This window comes from Fusarium odoratissimum (genome assembly GCF_000260195.1).
Source record: "Fusarium odoratissimum NRRL 54006 unplaced genomic scaffold supercont1.8, whole genome shotgun sequence".
Classification (NCBI taxonomy): Eukaryota; Fungi; Ascomycota; class Sordariomycetes; order Hypocreales; family Nectriaceae; genus Fusarium; species Fusarium odoratissimum.
This window is the reverse complement of record NW_022158694.1, coordinates 213,357-235,736: the sequence shown is the minus strand read 5'-3', so window position 1 is coordinate 235,736 and position 22,380 is coordinate 213,357. Positions and strand designations below refer to the sequence as shown.

The 22,380-nt window shown below is 50.1% G+C and overlaps 7 protein-coding genes across 8 annotated transcripts; 4 read left to right on the top strand and 3 right to left on the bottom strand.

Annotated features, from left to right (window-relative positions):
• Window positions 1–19: 19 nt before the first annotated feature.
• Window positions 20–5,451, bottom strand: FOIG_05879 (uncharacterized protein). The gene is made up of 2 exons (XM_031204760.1): window positions 4,817–5,451; window positions 20–4,577 (listed from the first exon to the last, which is right to left on the bottom strand). Exons 1-2 carry the CDS (start codon window positions 4,844–4,846, stop codon window positions 1,227–1,229), a joined length of 3,381 nt encoding a protein of 1,126 aa, XP_031065009.1. The 5' UTR covers window positions 4,847–5,451; the 3' UTR covers window positions 20–1,226.
• Window positions 5,452–8,773: 3,322 nt separating this feature from the next.
• Window positions 8,774–10,292, bottom strand: FOIG_05878 (uncharacterized protein). Of its 2 annotated transcripts, XM_031204759.1 has the most exons (2): window positions 9,521–10,292; window positions 8,774–9,465 (listed from the first exon to the last, which is right to left on the bottom strand). In XM_031204759.1, the coding sequence occupies exon 1, from the start codon at window positions 10,029–10,031 to the stop codon at window positions 9,657–9,659; it is 375 nt and encodes a 124-aa protein (XP_031065008.1). In that variant the 5' UTR covers window positions 10,032–10,292; the 3' UTR covers window positions 8,774–9,465; window positions 9,521–9,656. The 2 variants fall into 2 exon arrangements, with proteins under 2 accessions (XP_031065008.1, XP_031065007.1); XM_031204758.1 differs by having other exon boundaries at window positions 8,774–10,292.
• Window positions 10,293–12,368: 2,076 nt separating this feature from the next.
• On the top strand, window positions 12,369–15,168 carry FOIG_05877 (ATP-binding cassette, subfamily F, member 3). The gene is made up of 3 exons (XM_031204757.1): window positions 12,369–13,355; window positions 13,400–13,480; window positions 13,527–15,168. The coding sequence occupies exons 1-3, from the start codon at window positions 12,570–12,572 to the stop codon at window positions 14,910–14,912; spliced, it is 2,253 nt and encodes a 750-aa protein (XP_031065006.1). The 5' UTR covers window positions 12,369–12,569; the 3' UTR covers window positions 14,913–15,168.
• Window positions 15,169–15,283: 115 nt separating this feature from the next.
• Window positions 15,284–15,996, top strand: FOIG_05876 (uncharacterized protein). Its single transcript, XM_031204756.1, has one exon. It carries the CDS (start codon window positions 15,398–15,400, stop codon window positions 15,749–15,751), a length of 354 nt encoding a protein of 117 aa, XP_031065005.1. The 5' UTR covers window positions 15,284–15,397; the 3' UTR covers window positions 15,752–15,996.
• A 1,286-nt stretch (window positions 15,997–17,282) lies between these two features.
• FOIG_05875 (tubulin beta chain) lies at window positions 17,283–19,330 on the top strand. The gene is made up of 5 exons (XM_031204755.1): window positions 17,283–17,467; window positions 17,641–17,664; window positions 17,723–17,845; window positions 17,894–18,684; window positions 18,735–19,330. The coding sequence occupies exons 1-5, from the start codon at window positions 17,456–17,458 to the stop codon at window positions 19,123–19,125; spliced, it is 1,341 nt and encodes a 446-aa protein (XP_031065004.1). The 5' UTR covers window positions 17,283–17,455; the 3' UTR covers window positions 19,126–19,330.
• Window positions 19,331–19,562: 232 nt separating this feature from the next.
• FOIG_05874 (uncharacterized protein) lies at window positions 19,563–20,462 on the top strand (the record flags this gene model as incomplete). Its single annotated transcript, XM_031204754.1, has 3 exons — window positions 19,563–19,872; window positions 19,926–20,039; window positions 20,095–20,462. 3 exons carry the CDS (start codon window positions 19,563–19,565, stop codon window positions 20,460–20,462), a joined length of 792 nt encoding a protein of 263 aa, XP_031065003.1.
• Window positions 19,932–22,323, bottom strand: FOIG_05873 (3'(2'),5'-bisphosphate nucleotidase). The gene is made up of 2 exons (XM_031204753.1): window positions 22,277–22,323; window positions 19,932–22,135 (listed from the first exon to the last, which is right to left on the bottom strand). The coding sequence occupies exon 2, from the start codon at window positions 21,881–21,883 to the stop codon at window positions 20,657–20,659; it is 1,227 nt and encodes a 408-aa protein (XP_031065002.1). The 5' UTR covers window positions 21,884–22,135; window positions 22,277–22,323; the 3' UTR covers window positions 19,932–20,656.
• Window positions 22,324–22,380: the final 57 nt, after the last annotated feature.

The window sequence follows — 22,380 nt, the reverse complement described above, 5'->3', positions numbered from 1 at the left end:
AAAAGCTCCATTCCATCATGCCATTATGGTTCCTCAAAAGAATAAATTTGTGTTTAGGCTGATATAAAGGGAAATGCCCTCGCGACGACTTGCATTATCACCTGTGGCATGGTTCTGCAACGTGTTTCTTCTGAGCCACCCACCGACTGACAATTCCAACATTGACACACACAAGACATCACATGGACTAAGGATCACCAAACTTGAGACTACAAGAGTATAGGCAGTAAATCGTCATGTCCGTTATAACCTCTCTATCCATGCATGCATGCATCATAACAGCAGGCTGGGGCTGGAAAACTATACGCCGCCCTCGATGCAACATCTCCAAAGCCATCAAAAATAAAAAATAAAGCAGCTATACGTAGCCTTTACTCAATCATCTCTCCTTTTCTCCATATGCTCTTTTCCTGTCCGAACCTGTATGTATCCCAAACAGCCCCATGTCCCGCGTCCCCCTGCGTGATTCTCTTCTTTTTGTCTTCCTCATAGCTGTTAATCCGTGTATGTCCAGCTTGGTATTTCCTCCTTTCAAAGGCAGCTTCTGTAGGCAGCAATTGTTCTGTCTGTTGTCTCGAGCGAAGGGACGTGAATTCTCTCGAGTAAGAAGGTTGTTTTGCAACCACCTCTGCTTGTTTTCCCTCTTCGTTTGAGTAATCATCAAAGCATTACAGCGTGCCTCAGGGCCGCAAGAATAGAACAGCAGAAAGAAAGGGAAAAAATAACAAACGAAACATTACGTTTCCTCATAAACACAAAGGGACAACGCAAGAAAATTCGTTAATAAAACCGACACTTCGTAAACTATACTCGCGCGAACGAGTACCGGCAAAGGCGCCGCAACGTTTCGTGTTCCGTCTACCGTATTACTTATAAAGAGTCATTAAGAGCTGTGCTCATAGTATGGCGAGTGCGCTCTGCCTCGTACAAGGGTCCATCCGGTCCAAAATCTAGCTTCGGTGGGCATTGGGGCTCACCAGAAGCGAGGATATGGACAAATGTTCGTCTTGAAAGTATATGTATAGACGAGAAGAATCCAGATGGATCAAGTCGGTCGGAAGAGCTCATGTCGGGGCGTGAGACAGATCGTCCATGAAACGAGTTCCCAGCCTTGAACGTATGCGAATAAACCCGAGTCTCAAAGGCCACCGCTATGCAAATAAAATTCCATGTAATTATTGTTTTGTACACGCTCAGGTAAAACAGAGCACCAAGACGCAGACTCGTCAGTTCACAGTCATCATCTGCATCCGTTGTGGTAGGCCAGAAGATGGCGAGTTTTCGGATGATGCGGCTTCCACAAGTGAATTGTTGCCGCGGCTTCGCGCCACTCTTCTAGGAGGACTCGAACCGGGGTCGTCGAAGACCCGTGTAAAGGCAGGGCTCGAGTCATGCTGGCGCTCATGTCTGGGTGTTCTCATTGGGCTGTGCGTAATCTGATCAGCCTGTCGAACAATGTCGGACAGTGTATCTCGTAAATCACCGGCTCTCTTGACCAGAGCCTTGAGGCTATTCGTGTCGAAGTGAACTTTGCCGTTGTCAGGTGCTTGCTCGGGAGCACGATGTTGCATAGCCCCAATGACAGAACGAACGACCCCCGATACATCATGAGCCTTGTTGTACTTGTTCTCAGGAGTTCGAGGGCGACTGGGTCTGTTGGAAGGGGGGTTGTCATTTAAAGGCCAGTTACCGAAAATATCGTCTTCTGGAGAGAAGACAGATCTTCGCCGGGGAGAGTGCCGTTCTCGAACGACAGTGGTTTTGGACATAGCGGGTTCGTGACCATCAAAGGCGGCATCGAGGCGATTCATGGAATGGGCATCGAAGCCTTCGTCTCCGAACGTTTCGTCAATATCGAATGCATCGAAGTTGATAGATGAAGTTGACTTTCGATCATCGTTCTCGTCCAACGACTCTTCATCGGGGGATGCGAGAGCAATAATACCATCAGCCTCCTTCCAGAGATGCCTCTGAGATCCTTCGAGCATATCCATATCTCGCCCGTGACGGCACAGACGTTTCAAATCATTGACAAGAAGCGAGAATTCTCGAATATGGCCAGAATGGGCCTTAACACTTGGTTGTGTCGCACGAATCGATTCTGGTACTGCAAAGATTTTGTCATTCTTGTCATTGCTGCCGACAGGACCAGCACCAAATTCGAAATCGTCATCCCAGTCCTCGCTGACTGTCTTGGTGCCCATGCCCCATGTGCCATACTTGGATCCGGTAGTCTTGGAATCTTCGGGGGCATCATGAACCACTGGGACGCTCTGGCTTCGAACATGAGTTGGGGTTGGACCTTTGCGTATGGCGGAGCGACCACCTCTAGAGTCCATCTCCTTAGCATAAGCAGTCTTTGGCCGCAAACACCGTCCAGTATCAAATTTGTCGTGTGTCGGGGGCTCGCTCCAGTCGAAAAGAGTGCTAAGTGGGCGGTCGTTAGTAGCATCGTGGCCGTTCGTATCAGGAACGCCATTACCACTAATATTGGCGAGGGCGAGGCGAACATTAGGGTTAATTCCTCTGGAATTCAGTGAGCTCCCTTTGGAGGGAGGTGATAAGGGGTTACAGGGAAACTCATCATCCCTAGCCCAATCATCGTCAAATTCGTCGTCCAAGGACAGCCTGCTGTACTCCTTGGTCGTAGTGGTTAAGACATCGTAGGGCGATGAGTTAAATCTCGACTCAAGCCTGAAGCGTGGTGATGCCTCAGATCGCTTGACTGTGCGGACAGGTGTGGGTGCATTCTCGTCCTCCTCCATGATCTTGTCATCCTCATCCCATGTCCGGCCAAGGATCTCGTGGATTGAGAGACGCTTCGTCTTTGTACCATTGCCGGCGGTGCTTGGTGGTGACTCGTCATACATGGACTCCAAGGGGGTCTCGACAGCACGGGCACGACCGGAGCCAACAGTGCGCAGCGAGTCAAACATGGTATCACTCTTGAAATCCGTGTCATCGTCATCCCCCGATGTGCAATCCCGGGTGTCACCTTCAGAGCTCTCCGTGGTGGAGGTCCTGTCGTGCTGCGGTGCCCTAAGTTGTGACATCGCAGTGGAGCTGGTAGAACTTCCGGAGGGTTGGTTAGGCCGAGCCTGGTGAGTGGAAACTCCAGCAGAAGACCCTAACCGGGACGAATCCACATTGAAGTTTGCAAGTCTTGGAACCGTGGGGATTGGTGACGATGAATTCCTTTTACGACCTTTCAACTGCACAGCAGCAGCTGAACCCAGGAATGACCCCTGCCGGCCCGATAATGGTGATGGTGCGGGGAGGGTTGATTCCAGCGGCGGATTGGTTCGAGGTTCAGCGCCAGATTGCGCGCCAGTCAGTGGTTCCGACACATGTCGCTTATTCCCGATCCCGGATTCAGTACCGCGCTTAGAGCGCCGGATGCTCCCCGTCGTCCTTACCGCCCAGTTTCCTGCAGATGCAAATGGCATTGAGATCGACTTGCGGGGCGTCCTGGAAGGAGTTCCCTCAGGAGATGGAGTTTTTTCTTCCGCAGTAGATTGATGAGTGCAAGTGTCTGGTTGAATTTGTGCAGCTGGCAATAGACCTCGAGGGGCAGATGCCGCTGAAACCATTCTTGGTTTCACCAGATGAACTCTGTTGCGCTCGTCGTTCTCAATGCAGATGCGCCTCGAGGAGATTGCTCGACCATGTGGACTCAACTCACCAAACCTACCCGACCCTGTGCGTCCGATAATACTTAATCTTTTAGAGTGAAAGTACGACTTCCATCCGCTCCTTGCAGATGCCGATCTGGAGGGGGGCTCAAGCGGGGATGGGGCGAGGAACTCGTGGGGTCGTGATGGGTCGTCGAACGAGAAATTGTTCGAATCGGTTGGTGTATTCAGCGCAGAATCGGGTCGAAATTGTTGTAGTGTTGCAGACCTCTGATGGCTCGTAGCAGGTCTGCGAAGAACGGGTAGGATCTGTAAGTGAGACTTCGCACGCCGTCGCGGTAAAGGATCTGGATCGATGCGGGTTGAGGTAGATCGCTTAACGAGCTTGTTTGGGGGGAGTGTTGCTGTTGTAGGATTGCGCAAGATGGGTGCAGCTGAACCGTGGGAAAAGATGGAAGGCGCGTCGGGACCTATACTCGACCTTGTGCTTTCGTGACGAGACAGTGGGCGAATGGAGAGACGCCTTATCCAAGATCCATTGGAAGAGATTGAGTCTCTAGACTCGGGGATAATAGCTGGAGAGTCGGTCTGCCTCACAAACGAAGAGTTCCTGCTGATAGCCAGAGGAGGGGGAGTCGACTGTGTCTGTGGCATAGGCGGTCGCTGGTAACGGGAGAGGGGAGGTCTCGAGGCAGTAGTTGGGCGCGGGAGTGTGTGATAGTGCGAGGCGCCGAGAGCAGAGGCAGCGGTGTTGCTCGTAGCGGGCCGTGTGGAAGCAAAGTCGCCAGGCGATTGTGATTGTTTGCTTGGCTCGCGGTCTATCGAGACTCGTCTGGAATGAGAAGGACGTCGAGTCGGGTGAGAGAAAGAGTTGGGTTCAGTGGTGGGCTGGCCGAAAACCAAACCACTGGCCGCTGCAGCGATGGCAGTGCCGGTTCCAACAAGCTGAATAGATAAACACGGTCAATTACTGCTGCAACAGGAAAGATGGTGGGTAAGCCACTTTAGAAAGAGGGTTTGAGGTGATCCAAGAAAAGTGTAGGATAGGGCAGAATTGGGGTGGGATAGTTTAAAGTCTATAACAGCGCCATGTGATGGCTGGTGTGGTGGTGATGATCCTTGGTTGGATTCGATGTGATTGTGGATTGGTTTTGCGGGGAGGACAAAGCTAGCAACAAACTTACACTTGGAACGGTCTGCATAGTAGCTTCCATTGCGAGGGAAGTCGACGCTCTACTCAAACGAGAGAGAGAATGCAGCGGCTAGCATTCTAGAGGCGGAGGATGGCGGTGCTGGAAACGGAGGTGATGCTCATCGTCGTTCAAGCCATGGACCTGAGAGATCTCAATAGAGGCGACAAACCTGAAGGCTTAAGGAGAAGCCGTTGTAACCCACACACCCAAGCGCTCCAAAGGTCCCCCGACTTTGAGAGAAAGGAAGAGTAGTCCCGGAGAACAATGCGAAGTCGGGAAGAAGCTAGGCGAAACCTGATTCTGGCCGAACAAACAAAACAATGCGAAGCAAACAGACTGCAAGCAAGCAAGCAAATCGATGCCTTCTCTCCCCGAAGAACCTCGGCGTCAGTCGGTCGCTTGTGTCTCTCTGACGTCCTGGAGGGGGTTTAAAAGAAAGACGGGGAAAGGGCTTGGGCTTGGGAAAAGGATATGAGAGACGAAACTTCTGGGCTGAGCTGAGAGTTTGAGGTTGATTAGGCCCAGGTCGCGGGAGCGACTGTCGAAAACAAAACTCGGCTGGCACCTGCGGCCGCGGATGCGTAGGTACTGTACTCTGTAGGTAGGTACCTTTTAGCGACAGTGCACCTCAGTGCTAGTGCCAGTGATAGTGGGGAGATGGAAAATGGAGAACCTGGACCGCCTAAGCCTATAGAACGAATGATTTGTGCAGTAGAAAAGGGAGAGACTATTTAGTTGGAAATAATTGACGTCGAAAAGAAGCTTGGCGTTGTCTTTGGAGCGTCTTCTTTTGCCCTGTTCTGTTTTCTCCTGGATGCCCTTACAGCAAAGCAAGTTATGTGGTAGCTTTGTACGTCGAATTTAGCCCCGAGGCGAAAGCAAAGTCTGGGCAATTACAACAGGAGAGGAAATAATAATAAAAAAAGACTGCCCTGAGCCCCTCGAATCGTACGCTTTTCATTACCTGCAACCTGGAGATTACAAGTGAGATTTAGGTGAGGACGGATCGTCTCTGCAGGGATGCACATCAAGACCGCGACTCCACGGGAAGCCAGGGCACCCAGGTCCTGCATTTGTCTCTTCTTAGCGGACGTAGCCACTGAGCATCTAGCGCCGTTGCGGGCCTCAGGGCTCCTGTAAAGCCGGGAAGCCCACTGAACGTGTCTCATCCCTGGCAGTCCAGTGCAAGCAAGACTGCAGGTGGCCCGCTGCGGCGCTGCGCCCAGATATGGCGAGTGCCTGGAGAAACCTGGAATTGATTGGGTCTGGGCTGGGGCACGTCTCAAGCGCTGAGCAGCAAGAGAGATTAGACCTGCTATTTTGAGTGGAGGGCAGCCAACATTAACATGACTTGCATACAATAGTTGATTCAATGGCCTGAATCTGATATCATAGACACTGACTTAGCATTAGTACATCGGATCTAAGGTCAAGATGAGGATCCTCCGGTGGATGATAGTCTTGCTAAACTTGGGGACGGCTTCAGTTTGGTGAAATTGGTTCGACACAGCGCATCTTGATCAAAATGCAATTGCTCACCTAACATCCACTACAATTGTCTTGTTGTAGCTACTGTAGCAGCTACACGAGATCCATCACGTCTCAAAGTCTCAAACATAAATCTCAATATCCTGGAAAGATGCAACGCTTATTATCTAGCGCCTGCGGGCTGGCCACCCGTTATTTACCATTCCAAGGAATATCAACTTTAATTGTCTCGACCTGTATCCGATCGATGGCCATGAAGTTTGGTATGCTTTTTACGACTGGAGTGGGCAACACGACCGCCCTGTGGCCGTTAACCCTGGTACATGGAGCTCCGGACGGGTTACTTCACCAGGGGATTCCTTGGCTTCCTCCGGGGGTTGCATCTCGGGCTCTCCCTACAGCGGCATTTCTGCATCAAAGTCAGATGGTGCGCAGGAAAGCGGGTGGTCTGAACGAAGAATGAGCTGCTTATTCGATCTTCAACGCTAAAATACAGGATCGAAGTCGAGATACTCCACCAAAAGGGCATCTCATCGAGCTGCCCTTGATCCTCGAGCTCAATCGCTCGCTCGCTATCTTCGTCTCGTCCCGGCCCCGGAGGTGACGACGACGGGGGTCACAACGGGATGGAGACTCCCCGGAACGGACAAAGCAAAGCAGCACGAGATCCCTGCCGTAGACTCAGAGACCGAGAAACATAATACACGGGCCCTGTCCGTTGCTTGCTCAACGTCAACACAGGCCAAGGGCCCTGGAGTTTGCTCTGCCACATAACAGCATAGGCTATCCACAACTGTAGGTTGGTATCACCAGGATGTTGTCACAGGGCCCTGGTGACGCTGTCCGCCTGCAAGACTGATGTTCCCGCGTATGCCTCTCGCCATCGAGCAGCTGGGGGGATGAGATACAACGATCAATCCTCATCTGCATCATACAACGTGTACAGCTATGTATTCTCGCCCCCTGTTGTCTCACAGGGCCGTTCCGGGTTGGAGGCGCGGCCCTGGCAGCGACCCTGTTTATCAACAAACCCTTACAAATGTTCAAGGGATTGATGATTATGAAGAGGGTCCTGGGCATAATAGATGCTAAATAGGGTATCAATTCGCGAGGCTTACAGAGGAGAACATGTCAGCATACGTCCATTGAAGTCTGCTCTGAACCAGACAGCACTCTTATAACATTTCCAATCACGGAAATAGGGGTTGTGTTCCCATTGACTTTGTATCTTGCATCTTATAATTGCACCGCCTGAGATCTGTCTGACTGGCATTTCTGATGATGCTGTCTGTACTCCAATGACAAGTCTTCAACTCCAGCCAGTCATTCGACAGTAACACACACTTCCTTACCACAGTATGATCCTCCGGAGTAGTTCGCCATTTCACGCGTACTTGTCTAGCCAATTCGCGACAAGACCTGCAACAAGTTCCCCGATTGCTTGATGTGGCCCTGCATGCAATTAGTATCAATTACAGGTCAGTGACAGTTTTCAGCTTGCTTTGTCCTCCGCACCTTTCCTCCTTGGGACTGCACTCGATATTACCCATGGCGTGCTCGGCCTTCAATAACCGCAGGCCAGCAGTTCTTTCAATGGCCAAACGAACATGAGAAGCTGCGTGTGAGCATGAGCAACTCGCCTTTTTGTCCCACGTCCATCAGTCTGCGGCCGCCCTGGGTTATCATGTGCAACGCCAAGTACCTAGGACTATTGACGCATGAAGAACAGAGACGAGCAAACAAAAAAAAAAGTTTGTCGATCCAACTTCAGGGACCTTGCCATTGACAAGGTGGCGCAGGGTTCAAGTGGAAGAAAGTCCGATGGATGCAATCAAGGCTATTTGTCTTTTTCAAAGGCTTTCATGATCACATCATGTTCCATCATTGCATATAAGAAAGTGAATATCATGGTTCAGAATGGTTAAGTTGGTAGGGTAGTGCTCCGGGGTACACGGGCCGTTCTTAGCATCTGCAAGACAAATGTTTGCCGATGATACATGAAAAGCACGATATACCAGTAGACATGGCAATTACCTTTCGTGGCTCTCTGAAATCTCCCCATTCTGTACAATACACGACTTTGGTTGTCCATGTTGCCGAAGCTAATGTTTCGCTCCCTTCCAAGTTGGTCTCAGCCTATTCGCACTTATATTAGTAGTTTGTTGATATGTACTAGCATAAGTTACCAAGATAACCCAAACTCTGATATCAAATTCTGCTTTAATATTCCAGAAACTAGGTACACGTGTAGAAAACGTCCCTTGCAGATCTAGAACAACACTATCTCTGAAATCAACAATAGTACCATAAATTGAAGACTGGGCTGTCAGAAGATGAGGCCTGCCACACAGATTGTGTTAGCCACAACCAACCATAAATAGATAAACGTAAATAACAACAAGAAAAACAACAACACCACACCACATACAAAACCCAATGATCTGCAGAATAAACCTGCCGCTCTGCCTGAAGAAAGCGGAGCAGCTGGCCGCCCCTTGCTCGCATTTACTGAGGGGTCGGATGAAACGATTGACCTGATTTGATGAGATTATGCCTCCACCGTCGCCGAAAGTCATGGGTATCGGAATGTTTTTCGGTCGACGAGCTTTTCGATCAAGATCCGAAGAAGCGCTTGCGTCTGATAGTGGGGCCCAGCTCAAGAACTAGAGGCATCTTGGACTTGGAGCATCTCTCGCCTCAAGGCGGGCACCATTCAGATGTTCCAGATGCGAATTTGCACTCACACCAAGTTCCCAGAACGCCAAAGGCAGATCCTCCTCGTGTTGGGGCAATGGCCCGCGATGCAGAGAAACTTAACTTGCACCCCTGCTTCTAGTGCTCGCTTGTCTCGATAAGGCTGGCTCGTGGCCACTGGATATCTTTTGCCTGGCCCAATACGCTGACAAACATGTACTCAGCCCAGATCCTCGTGAACCTGTTTCCTTGAGCATTGGCATCGGGTTGTTCCAGAGACCGAAACCATCTCAGGAACTCTCGTAACTCATACCTGAAACGAGACTGTCGAGAAAAGCGGAGTTGTTCCTTCTTCCCACTTCCTTCAGAGTTCTCTTATACTAGGATATCCCTTGATCTCTGGTGTTTCTCAAGCATCTGACTGCAGATGCAGTTGGATGGATATGAAGAGGAAGCAACTTGAGCATGTGAACCAGTCAATTTGCCATTGCTTTCATTCAGCAACCCACTCGCCTGCCGACTTGCGAACATCTTGAAGGGTTCGTCAGCCAGTCGACACAATGCATTTTCTCTGAGCATCAAGTCCAATTTCCACCAACCATCCTCAAACGGCAGCTAGGCTCTAGAAAGATGTGCCTAGTGCTCACCATCAGAGCTGACGCAATGCACGAACTGCTTTTTCTAGCGATAGCCCTAAACTCAAAAGCCGCAGTGTGCTTGTCGACAGCCACAAATTGAAGAAGGGGCAAACAAACTCTGGGCTCTCTTCGCGGGCGGACAAGGGTCCTATCTTGAGGCTCTCTAGGCTCTCAAGCAACATGGACAACTCCAGACTGGAATGCTGGATTTTCCCCGCAGAATAAGGAAATAATTCCGAGTTATCATGATCGCCGTGGCTTTTGAGTCGATGGGTTATTTGCTTCAGCCATTGTCTCATATCGGCCCTCGACAAACGTGAGCATAGGAGGCGCATGACCAACGAGGCGTCCAGCTGCCCACGCGCCTGGGACACTGTCACTCCCATGGAGCTAAGTTGACTTTGTCCTATCGAGTCAATCTCATACCCGCAATTGGTATTGAATCATAACAGGCGGACGAGTGCTCGTCTTGAGACATGATCAATTTGTTGTCTTGCTTGAATAACACGTTGGTGCAGGTCTTGTTAAGCCACACTTATAATTTTGAAGACTCAATTGACACCCTTGGACTCAAGGGGATCGCACATGTACAATGGCAATCTTTCACATTTCCATCAGGGACAGCAATGTCTATACACGTACGATGCCCTGGCCCCTGAGATTCTAGACTCGGAGCTAACTTTTCCGCATTTAAACCAGTTTGCTGTGTTTTGATAAGGCCTGATGGTCAAGCCATCATCGAGCCAAGTGGAGGCAATAGCATTGCAATGTTAAAAATGACGTTGAATGGGCCGTGTCCTCGCGAAACGGCGGCGCCGAAAGTCCACCTAGAGGCTCAAGCGTCCACAATTGCCGGAGCGCCGTTTATCCTTTAGTTAGCAACTTAGCAATGTCCTTTACGAGTTGGTGGGTGATGGCTGGCGCCAGGGGCAAGTTGGTGATGGTTGTCAATCCGCTGGTAAGACAAGAGACGTTATTGGTCTCACAGAGCCCCTAATGTTTATTGTTGATGTGAGTGGGGAATGTGAATTCCTGAAAAACAGCAGTGGAGGGAGGACACGAGGATATTGTCAGAAGTGAATCAGTTGATTTCTTCAGTAAACATTCCATCTCCAGCTAAGTCTGTTGCGTGACTCTGCATTGGGTATGTGACTTGAGCTTTCATGCAGAAGGGCCTTGCATCGATCTCCCGTATGTACAGTAATGCACATGGTTATCACATCTGATCGCCAATGCAGTGTTGTGCAGAACAATGCAGACGCAAGATCAGGGCTCGGTCAGCATAAACAACCTAGATCTGAGTTAAATACCAGGTTTCATTTCAGGGTCAATTGGCTGAATTGTGCAAGCGGGCGAAGAAAAACATCATGAGATGAAGTTGACGCGTCGCGTCAATAACCCCTCTTACCTTACCTCACTTAACTTAACAAAATAAATACACAGAGCTATAGCGGCTTTCTGCACTGTGATTGGTGCTCAGGGTTTGGAGCTGAAAACTGTAATTACTGAAACCGGCGTAGAGCTAGGATTCGTGGCAACTGGTTATTGCTGAATTCAACGCCGGCGGTTTCAATAGTCAGCAACCACATTGATAACCGACCTCCGAGGCACTGCATCGTCGCTGGGATAGCCCTGTAGAATGAAGCAAGATTTGCTCGAGTGCAGTGTCTTGTCGTTGTTGATAGGTTGGCTTGGAGGTTAGATGAGAACTCAATGGGCTGCGAACGCTCAAGTCGCTCTACACATGCAGTCTCTCTCTGCATAAACGCAACTTATCAGCGCTGGTATTGGGTTACGGGTATGCTAATTGCAGCATGCATGCATGTCCGTTGTTTAATTTGCCCGTGAACAGGTTTTGTGAGAAACCTGTATTTCGACATCCCATTCTTGAATTAGAGGCCCTTCACCGCCAGTTGGGCTTTGTTTGATAACCTGATCCTTCTATATTTGGAGTGAATAGCTGCAATCTAACATCTGTAGTTTATTATGAGGCTTGGTTCAGCTCTGAAGGTCAAGTTTCTTTTCAGGTCCAATGAGTCTGGAGGTATACTGGCGGACTGGTAAACCTTTCGCTCGTATGGATGCCCCTGCTCGCATTTTGATATAGCCTCCCTCGGCAATATGCCCTTTTCTTGTATGCTCGAGCTCCTGTGTCTTGGGTTCTTGCTATCCGCATGACCCGGTTCGGGAAAGCTATGACTCCCATTCCCATCTTCTTGGGCACTTACAAACGTGATGTGGCTAGCTATAGGTTAGGTCGCTACGACTAGGACAGTTTTTCGTGGTTTGAGTAGAGTGGCAGAGTGGCTTCTATGTCCAACTTTCCACCTGCTGCAAAACCCGGGACTTTATTTAAATCAGTCGTTTTATCATCTCGGTTATATTGAGTAGTGTCGGAGTTCCAACTTGAATTCTAAACCGGCTGGACATATCTGGTGTGCACACCAATATCATACTCGTTGTCACAGTCAGATTTAGCTATTTTGACAGGACGCCAAGCTGAGTTAGTTGTAGCACATTCACCATGGTTATAACCGAATTAAACCATCATCATGAGTCAGTTAGAACCAAACTAGAAGTTAAGAATGAGCATGCATTCCTTCAGTGATTCATGATCAATTATTAAAATTTGTAGATTAGCTATCGCTACGTAGTTTTTCAGACACACCTACCCTGGAGATGATGATGTCGGTGATCGGACGTCAGACCTCCGTGATGGGGATCCAGTATCTACACCCACAATTTTCAACGACATCTCTGGCGGGGCATCCAAGGTAGCGACACTGTCAAGCCATTCAGTCACAGTTTGACAACTCTGTGTAGCCCGCGGAGCATACTAAAGTTGTACATCGCATCGTGGATTATCAAGAGGTCTCAAGTCATTCGTTCTTAGCCCAGCTATCCTACCGTCGAGTCAGCGCATCATGGAGGCCGATATCAGAGCTGTGCTGCCGCACATCGACCCCGTAGTCTCCGAGTACTCTGTGGGCTACCTGACCCATGCGTCAACTTCCTACTTGGACGAGGAGGATGCATCGGGCGAGTCACCACTGAACGAAGCTGCTTCCACCATCACCGAGCTCCTACTGTCCGCATCTGGCCAAGTTAATGCTGAGCTGGAGGAGAAGATCAAGCAATTGGTCGAGAAATGGGTCGATAAGTACACTGAGGCCAATGGAGGCCAGAGACGAGGACCTTCGACGGTCAAGCGCCTAGACCAGACTATCCAGGTGAGCCAGCAGCGCAACATGTCGTCCACCTTAGCTGTGGCGACCGGTGGCGTGGACCTGGAGTCTGCAAACGCAAGGAAGGTTGAATCCAAGGTCGATCGCAAGAAGCTTGAGAAGGCAGAGAGAAAGATTGCCGCCAAGCAGCAGAAGAAAACCTTCAAGACTGTCGAGTATGAGGCATCCAAGCTGCTTGACCAACCCGAGTCGACCCAGTCATACGAAGAGTTCTATATGGCTGTCAACCCTCTGCAAATGGGCTCCAGCTCCGCAAACAAGTCAAAGGATATTAAATTGGACAACATCGATGTATCGATCAGTGGAAACCGCATTCTTACAGACACAACGCTCACTCTCGCCTATGGCCACCGGTATGGTTTGGTTGGTAACAACGGTGTTGGTAAATCAACACTGCTTCGAGCTCTGTCTCGCCGTGAGGTTGCAATTCCACTTCACATCTCCATTCTGCACGTTGAGCAAGAAGTAAGTCTCTGTTACATCAAGAAAAACCATAGCTGACAAGAAAGATTACTGGTGACGACACCCCAGCCATCCAGGCGGTTCTCGACGCCGATGTTTGGCGCAAGGTTCTCTTGAAGGAGCAAGATGTAAGTCTGCCTTTCAGTCATATCAAACACCTACTAACGATGATAGCAAATTACGGCTCGACTGGCAGAATTGGAGAAGCAACGTGCTTCTCTGGCCGACACATCTGCTGACGCGGCCAGAATCGATCGTGATAGAGAGGCCCAGGATACCAAGTTGGGAGATGTTCAGTCCAAGTTGGCCGAAATGGAGTCAGACAAGGCCGAGTCACGAGCTGCTAGTATTCTTGCTGGTCTCGGTTTCTCAACAGAGCGACAGCAGCACGCCACCAAGACCTTCTCTGGTGGTTGGAGAATGCGTCTGGCCCTTGCCCGAGCACTGTTCTGTGAACCTGACTTGCTTCTTCTTGACGAACCGTCTAACATGTTGGACGTTCCTTCGATTACATTCTTGTCCGAGTACCTTCAAACATACCCCAGCACCGTCCTCGTTGTCTCTCACGACAGAGCGTTCCTCAACGAAGTCGCCACCGATATCATTCATCAACACTCTCAGCGTCTCGACTACTACCGTGGAGCCAACTTCGATACCTTCTATGCTACTCGCGAGGAGCGCAAGAAAGTCGCCAAACGAGAGTACGAGAACCAGATGGTCCAGAGAGCCCATCTACAGGCGTTTATCGACAAGTTCCGGTATAACGCCGCTAAGTCATCAGAAGCCCAGTCACGTATCAAGAAGCTCGAGAAGATGCCGGTCCTTGAACCCCCAGAGGCTGAGTACAGCGTCAAGTTCACATTCCCCGAGGTCGAGAAGCTATCCCCCCCTATTGTACAGATGTCTGAGGTCACTTTTGGTTATAACAAAGACAACATCTTGCTCCGCAATGTTGACCTGGATGTCCAGCTGGATTCTCGAATTGGTATCGTCGGACCCAACGGTGCGGGTAAGACAACTATCCTGAAGCTGCTCATTGGTAAACTGGATCCTTCGTCTGGTCTGATCTCGCAACACCCTCGTCTTCGAATTGGATTCTTCGCTCAGCACCACGTTGACGCCCTCGACCTCAATGACAGTGCCGTGGGTTTCATGTCAAAGAACTATCCGGGACGAACAGATGAGGAATACCGTCGACGACTTGGTGCTTTTGGTATCACCGGCACAACCGGCCTGCAGAAGATGGGATTGCTTTCTGGAGGTCAGAAGTCTCGTGTTGCTTTTGCTTGCCTGGCTCTTACAAACCCGCACATTCTGGTTCTTGACGAACCTTCTAACCATCTTGACATCGAAGCCATGGATGCCTTGGCTGAGGCGCTCAACGAATTCCAGGGTGGTGTGCTGATGGTGTCTCACGACGTCACAATGTTGCAGACGGTGTGCAAATCGCTGTGGGTTTGTGACGGAGGCACTGTCGAGAAGTTTCCTGGCGATGTTCAGGCGTACAAGAAGAGGATTGCCGCGCAAGCTAATGCAGCAGGTGTTGTTAAGCAGCATTAAGTACGTAGCCAAATTGATGAGGCTGATTTTATGGTCCAGAGAGATTTGCCCGATAACTTCGAGACCAGATAACCTATTCTAATGTGTGATACGAGCCGTTCACGTCGCTGATTTCAGCTACTCGCTATTCAGCTGATGATAGTTTCCTCTCACAAACACAACAATCAAGATTTGACTCATATTGTCCGACCCTAATGGTGCTGATGCATAATGCGAGGTTGTGTTACATGTGATGTCGATAAAATGGGCTCGGACGGATTTCTATCAGAGCCTCGATGAATAGGCGACAGTTCGCATTCAATAGCAACAATTCGCACTGAGTTTCAAACAAGACCTTTTTAAATGATGCACCTACGGATTCTGCATCTTATTTTTTATCAAAGTTCCAACTCCCTTCCTACAAAAAACTTAACTGCGTGCAGCGCCTCAGCTTTAACAAGAAATACTCAACACCCACATATCTTCGGTCTCAATCATTGCCTATCATGTCAGAAATGGAAGGCGTCGTGGCCACCCAGGCGGTCGTCGCCATGGATATCACAGAACCTGATCCTCACGAAAGCCGCGACGAAACCAAACCCGCGTTCGATATCAAGAAGCCCAAGCCAACACTTCAAATCCGCGACAATCTACTGTACTGGAAGTGCAACCAAACACTTCACGACGGCAGCGTCTGCGGTTCCTACAACGAGCTGGACTTCAAGCAGTGCAAGGACTGCAAGAGCCGACGCGGTATTGGAGATGATGGCACTGACGCCTACGGCACTAAGATTGCAAAGATCGTCTCTGTCAATAACAAGAATGGAGAGGAGCTTTGGCAGTATGCTTCGGAGGAATAGGTCAGCTCAAAGATGTCGATGGTTCAAATGTATGCGAAGTCTATCAGAGAAGACATGAATACAAGGCGAAGGAGAACTCCATGGTCATTTGCGCGCTAGAGATGTCGCTTTTGCCTCAGACTTTTACGAATCGTGAGAAATGGATCAGATTTGATTTTAGAGGTGGCTTATAGGTGTCGACATGTTGTTCCTCAAAGGAACCTCCGAGCAACATCTACTACAGAGGGCACAATAGGTTTCCCCCCAAGCTTTTCAAATTATACCTGTTACAGGAGGACTTCTTCTTTCATCGCTAAGGAGTCTTCCTCAGAGCCATTCAGTTGTGCATGAATACATGTGTTTCGTGACAATCTGAGACTTCCAAAGAGAAGTCACATCATGAACTTTACTACCGTCCGTCTAGCGGAGAGCATCCTAGAGCCAGATCAGTAGACTTAGGTGATATACACCCACTTACCATGTGCAACGACTCCATATAATATGTAAATACTCTTTACTCTTCACTTGGCGAAGCAGGGGTAGCCTACTGGTTGTTGTGTAACTAGACTTTCGTCCGGTTTCTAATCTTTTACACCATATGGATTCTTCCTACGCTCTTTTGGTTCGCTTGACCTGACAGCTGGCGAGAGTATGTAAGCTGTTATATGTAGTAATTCAAGGGCTGAACACTCAAGCCTCAGGGAACAAGATAACCTCTGACCTTGAACCAAGGTGCTGAAAACTATTACATAAGTCTTTTTGTCGTTTAGGATAGAGATATTGGGGTTTGTTGCCTCCCCTAGCCGAGGTAGGCAGATTGTAGCTGAGACTGATTGGCGCCTAGGTTCAGATTAACATCAATATGTGCCATTGAAGAACCAATGGATATCAAGTAAGAAAGACGATGCAAATTGAAAGCGTTCAAGGCAATTGGAGCCTTACTTCACTGGTGGGTATTTTCTACTGTGTATCTTGGTACATACAGATATAAACTTGAAGATTCTCTTACTGTGTAATCGCCTCATTTTGAAATGCTGGTCGCCCGAAGACGTATGTTCATCTCGGATGGTCAAATCGCCAATTTACCAGTGGGGCAAGTTTTGCTGGCACTCCATCAGTTGGCGATCTGGCGATACTTCACATACTGGGCTGCCAGCGTGGCTGGCCTCAACGGCGCGTAGTTGTAACTTTAACAACGGCTCGATTCGGGGCAATTAAGCTTACTAAACATATAAGTTAGAGTTCTACAGGTGGTTTCTTCTTTTATTTCAGCTGTATTACAAGAATTCACCACTTCCATTCTTAATATGCACCTGGAGATAAAATGGCGGGCTGCTATTTCCTCCTCTCCATCGGCAGTGACAGGTGCAGATTCATTGGCGTGCCTGCCACTGCGGGACCCTTCAGGCGGCGCCTTGCCCTTCTGAACGCGTGCACGGACCAAGAGGTAAACAAGTGAGAGTGCTTACTGGCCCAATAGCCTGGAAGGAACCGCCCTGCCCCTTGTTTCCCCCCCTGCTGGGCCCTGGAGCCGTGGCGGTGAACAATTTCACCCTCTACTCTCCAGCTCCAAACAAAAATCAACATCGCCCTTTGGTCTCCTTCCAACCCACTCTTGTCCTCCTCCGTCAAAGCTAGGTCTACTTCAGCTCTTCGACGACTTCGGCCCATTTCTCTCCTCCTTCTCTCTACTCCTCCAGATTACATTCATCCACATCCATCAACATGCGTGAGATTGTAAGTACATCTCTTTTTAAGTTCGTGTTGTGCTGTTCCACGCGTTGAGTTTATCATGCCCCTGATTCTACCCCGCTGGGCGGTGGCAGCTCAACGACAATGCACGATAGCTACCAGCTTTACCATACCTTCTGTCAAGACAAGAAGCTAATCAGATCTCTTCTCTACAATAGGTTCACCTCCAGACCGGTCAGTGCGTAAGTGCTCATCGCTTCCTCAACGTCGCATGCGGGGGATGCTCACAATGTTTATCAGGGTAACCAAATCGGTGCTGCTTTCTGGCAAACCATCTCTGGCGAGCACGGCCTCGACAGCAATGGTGTCTACAACGGTACCTCCGAGCTCCAGCTCGAGCGCATGAGTGTCTACTTCAACGAGGTATGCATTAACAGTCAATGTCAAGAATTCCCAAGCTCACACAACTAGGCCTCTGGCAACAAGTATGTTCCCCGAGCCGTCCTCGTCGATCTTGAGCCTGGTACCATGGACGCCGTCCGTGCTGGTCCCTTCGGTCAGCTCTTCCGTCCCGACAACTTCGTTTTCGGTCAGTCCGGTGCTGGAAACAACTGGGCCAAGGGTCACTACACTGAGGGTGCCGAACTTGTCGACCAGGTCCTCGACGTCGTCCGCCGTGAGGCCGAGGGCTGCGATTGCCTCCAGGGTTTCCAGATCACCCACTCTCTCGGTGGTGGTACCGGTGCCGGTATGGGTACTCTGCTCATTTCAAAGATCCGCGAGGAATTTCCCGACCGAATGATGGCCACCTTCTCCGTCGTTCCCTCCCCCAAGGTCTCTGACACCGTCGTTGAGCCCTACAATGCTACCCTCTCCGTCCACCAGCTGGTCGAGAACTCCGACGAGACCTTCTGTATCGATAACGAGGCCCTCTACGATATCTGCATGCGCACCCTGAAGCTGTCTAACCCCTCCTACGGTGACCTCAACTATCTCGTTTCTGCTGTCATGTCCGGTGTCACTACCTGTCTCCGTTTCCCTGGTCAGCTGAACTCCGACCTCCGAAAGCTCGCCGTCAACATGGTGCCTTTCCCTCGTCTACACTTCTTCATGGTTGGCTTTGCTCCTCTGACCAGCCGTGGTGCTCACTCTTTCCGCGCAGTCAGCGTTCCTGAGTTGACCCAACAGATGTTCGACCCCAAGAACATGATGGCCGCTTCGGACTTCCGCAACGGTCGCTACCTGACCTGCTCGGCCATTTTGTGAGTGAACCCGGTTTTGCACATAGAAATTATTTGCTAACTTTATACAGCCGTGGCCGTGTCGCTATGAAGGAGGTCGAGGACCAGATGCGCAACGTCCAGAACAAGAACTCTTCTTACTTCGTTGAATGGATTCCCAACAACATCCAGACAGCCCTTTGTGCCATCCCTCCCCGAGGACTTACGATGTCCTCGACCTTCATCGGAAACTCCACCTCTATCCAGGAGCTCTTCAAGCGTGTTGGTGAGCAGTTCACTGCCATGTTCCGACGCAAGGCTTTCTTGCATTGGTATACTGGTGAGGGTATGGACGAGATGGAGTTCACTGAGGCCGAGTCTAACATGAATGATCTTGTCTCCGAATACCAGCAGTACCAGGATGCTGGTATTGATGAGGAGGAAGAGGAGTACGAGGAGGAGCTCCCTGAGGGCGAGGAGTAAACATGCTCCACAATGTGCTGAAATAACTGGCCGCTATGTTATGTTTGTCGTATAGCCGGCCTGCAACTTCTTTTCGAGTGTAGTTGTTGTAATTCTGGGGTTAAGATATCCTCAATAGTGGCAGTACACTATAGTTGTATGAGCCGAATAAAATTCCAAGAGTACTATTGTACCAATTCAATTCTCAAAGATGGTGAACCTAGCACTAAATAATTCAAACTGGTCACAAGCCAGTTTCGCCGAGTTCTCGAAATGTTTCTGTGACATGAAGTTAAGCATCGGTAATCGGACCACATTGACCGACGGACCCTTGGTGCAAGTTATCGTATGAGCACGTGATGCCATGACTAAGCGCGAAAAGTTGAGCTCCATCAGCTTGTCAACCTCGTTCGACGAGCCGATACTGCTGCACGCCCACGGCAGCCATCTCGACACCAATGGCCGCCATGTTTACTCCCAGCCGGGGGAGGGCAATTGGACGAGCCATTGCGGCCTCGTCGTCTGGCCCTGTCACCCTCCCTAGCTTCCTGGTGCCAGCATGGCAAGCGACAGCACCCAAGATCGCATCTTCCCGAGCCGCCATTGCCCTCTTCTCCACGACCTCAAAGCGACCATCCAAGCTGGGAAGAACCCCTCTATCGATCCCTCCTGGCGTAGAGCTATCTGTTGGCGAGCCGGTTGCGAGCAGGGACTTGACATCATACAAGAAGGTGTACAAGAAAACCATCACTGTAAAGGGACCTTTGGGTATGAGGGAACGGCACGTAGAAATGAGGGGAACAATTGCTAACCGATGTTAGGAGAGCTTGACCTGGAAGTTCCGGAATATGTGCAGGTGACGCAAGATCCTGAGGCCAAGGTGGTGTCGTTGAATGTCCAGGACACTGACGCCAAGGACCAAAAAGCCATGTGGGGTATGTTCACCGGTTATCATCACGCTTGATGGCATTGGGGCTGACAATTGGATAGGAACAACATGGTCTTACCTAAGGAACTATATAATGGGTGTCTCGGAAGGGCACACGGCCATTCTCCGTCTCGTCGGTGTCGGTTATAGAGCGAGTGTCGAAGAGCGAGGTGCTAAAGAGGAATTTCCTGGGCAGCGCTTCCTGTGCCTCAAGCTCGGGTTTACTCATCCTGTCGAGGAGGGCATCCCTCGCGGCGTGACCGTGACAACTCCTGCGCCTACACGTATCCTGATTGAGGGAATTGACCGCGAGACCATCATGTCGTTTGCTGGACGAGTTCGCATGTGGCGTCCTCCGGAGCCTTACAAGGGCAAGGGCGTGTTTATTAACGACCAGACGATCAAGCTGAAGCAGAAGAAGATCAAATAGAGAGGTGGTATGTGGGAATTTATACTGGCCAGCTTGGTGGCTTGGCCTATTGGACGCAGCTGGCGTGTGTATTCTAGTATCATGTACAGATTTGTGTGTACTATTTGACGAGGCATATACAAAACTACATTTTCTGCTTTGAAATTCTCGCTTTCATTCAAGTCATGTCCGTTTGTTTTCCTATTTATTTTTCCTTACGACTGTTTGGCGCTCAGAACCTCCTGAACAGCTTCGAGAACCTTGCCGTGAACAGCAGCAGGAGCAGCAATGACGCCCTTGTTGTTGGCCAGAGTGCGTCCTACGCTGAAGTCGAGACGCTTTCCGTGAATGTCAGTCACTTGGCCACCAGCCTCACGAACAATGAGATCACCGGCAGCGTGATCCCAGATCTTCTCCTGATATGTGGCCTTGACAGGCAGACGGAGGTAGATGTCGCCAGCACCGCGGGCAATAGAGCCATACTTAGCCTGGCTGTCCATGCGGACACTTTCCTGGGTGATACCAAGCTTCTTCGAGATAAGAGCTTGGTCATCATGCGCTGAGTGGCCTGCCTCAACGCTCTCGCAGAAGGTAGCCTTGGAGAGGTCATCAATGCTTCGCATGGAGATAGGCTTCTCAGCAGCAAGAGCGCCAGAAGTAAGAGGCCGGCTGTTCGCGCCATGGCCCTGCACAGCAGAGAAAACAACACCACGACCCTCATCGGTGGCATTAGAGCCAATGTCGGAGGTCAGACGGGCTGAATCGTCAACTGGAAGGTTAGGGCAGCCAAGGACACCGACCTTGACGTCGCCATCAACCATGAGACCAAGGCAGACAGCGTATTGCCCACCACGGAGGAAGCCCTTTGTTCCGTCAATGGGATCAATTGCCCAGATACGACCGCTGGAACCACCCTGGCTGCCACCTCTGTCGATCAATTCCAACATATCGTCGACATCCTTAATAGGACCACCGAGTTGCTTCTCAGCATCTTCATTGTCGAGCTTTGTAGAGCTGACGAGCTCCCAGATAGTCTGCTTCAGGTTCGCATCGTCACGGAGCTGCGCAGCCTCCTCCTCGGCGACGATAGCGTCGTCGGGGAAGTTGTGGCGGAGAGCGGCGATGATGAGGGCCTGGGCGCCAAAGTCGCCAATGGTGACAGGGCTCTTGTCATTTTTGTCAACGGTTCCCTTTGCCTTTTCGTGGAAGACGCGCTTGGTAAGGATCGTAGCACGCTGAACGGCCAATTGGGCGATCTGAAGCTCTGAGGCGTAGGATGGAGAAGCCATGGTTGTGAGCGGTCGTTGGAGAAGGATAAGATGGGAAGAGAGTTGGCGGAGACGGGGGGTGAAGGCTGGCGAAATAAGGATAGCCAGGATGAGGGTCAATAAGAAAAGAATAAAGGATCTAGAGAGGAAGAACTTTGGCGTAGCAGTGGGCATACAAGGCAACGAAATGTAAGCTAAGTAGCTACTAAGTAACGTGGGATGGCGCAATTGTCCTTGTGTTTTTTATGGTGGTGTTAGAGCTTAGAGCAGACACTGGTTGGTCTCTTTCGGGCCGTCGGGCGGGTCGTCGGGCTCTAGATGAAGGCAATTGGGCCTAATTAGAGTGGGATGTGGATTGATTGATTGATCTGAGAGACGAAGAGGAAGAGAAAAAGAAGTGGGATGAGCTGTTGAGAAGTCTGAAGTCTGAGTATGTAAGCTGCGACGTTAAAAGAGTTGTTTCAGTTATGGTGTAACTGGAAGCGGAATACAGCTCGAATGCGTCAATTAAATCAAGATTTATTTTCAAAAGAAGCCAAAACATGTCAAACAGAAAAGTCAAGTTACCTAGATTTATCATTATATACATCCATAATGGAAGCTCTATTGCCAAGGTAGTCCTACAATGGCAAGATAGCTCTCTTAAGCCAACCCCGCCATCAGAACTCCGA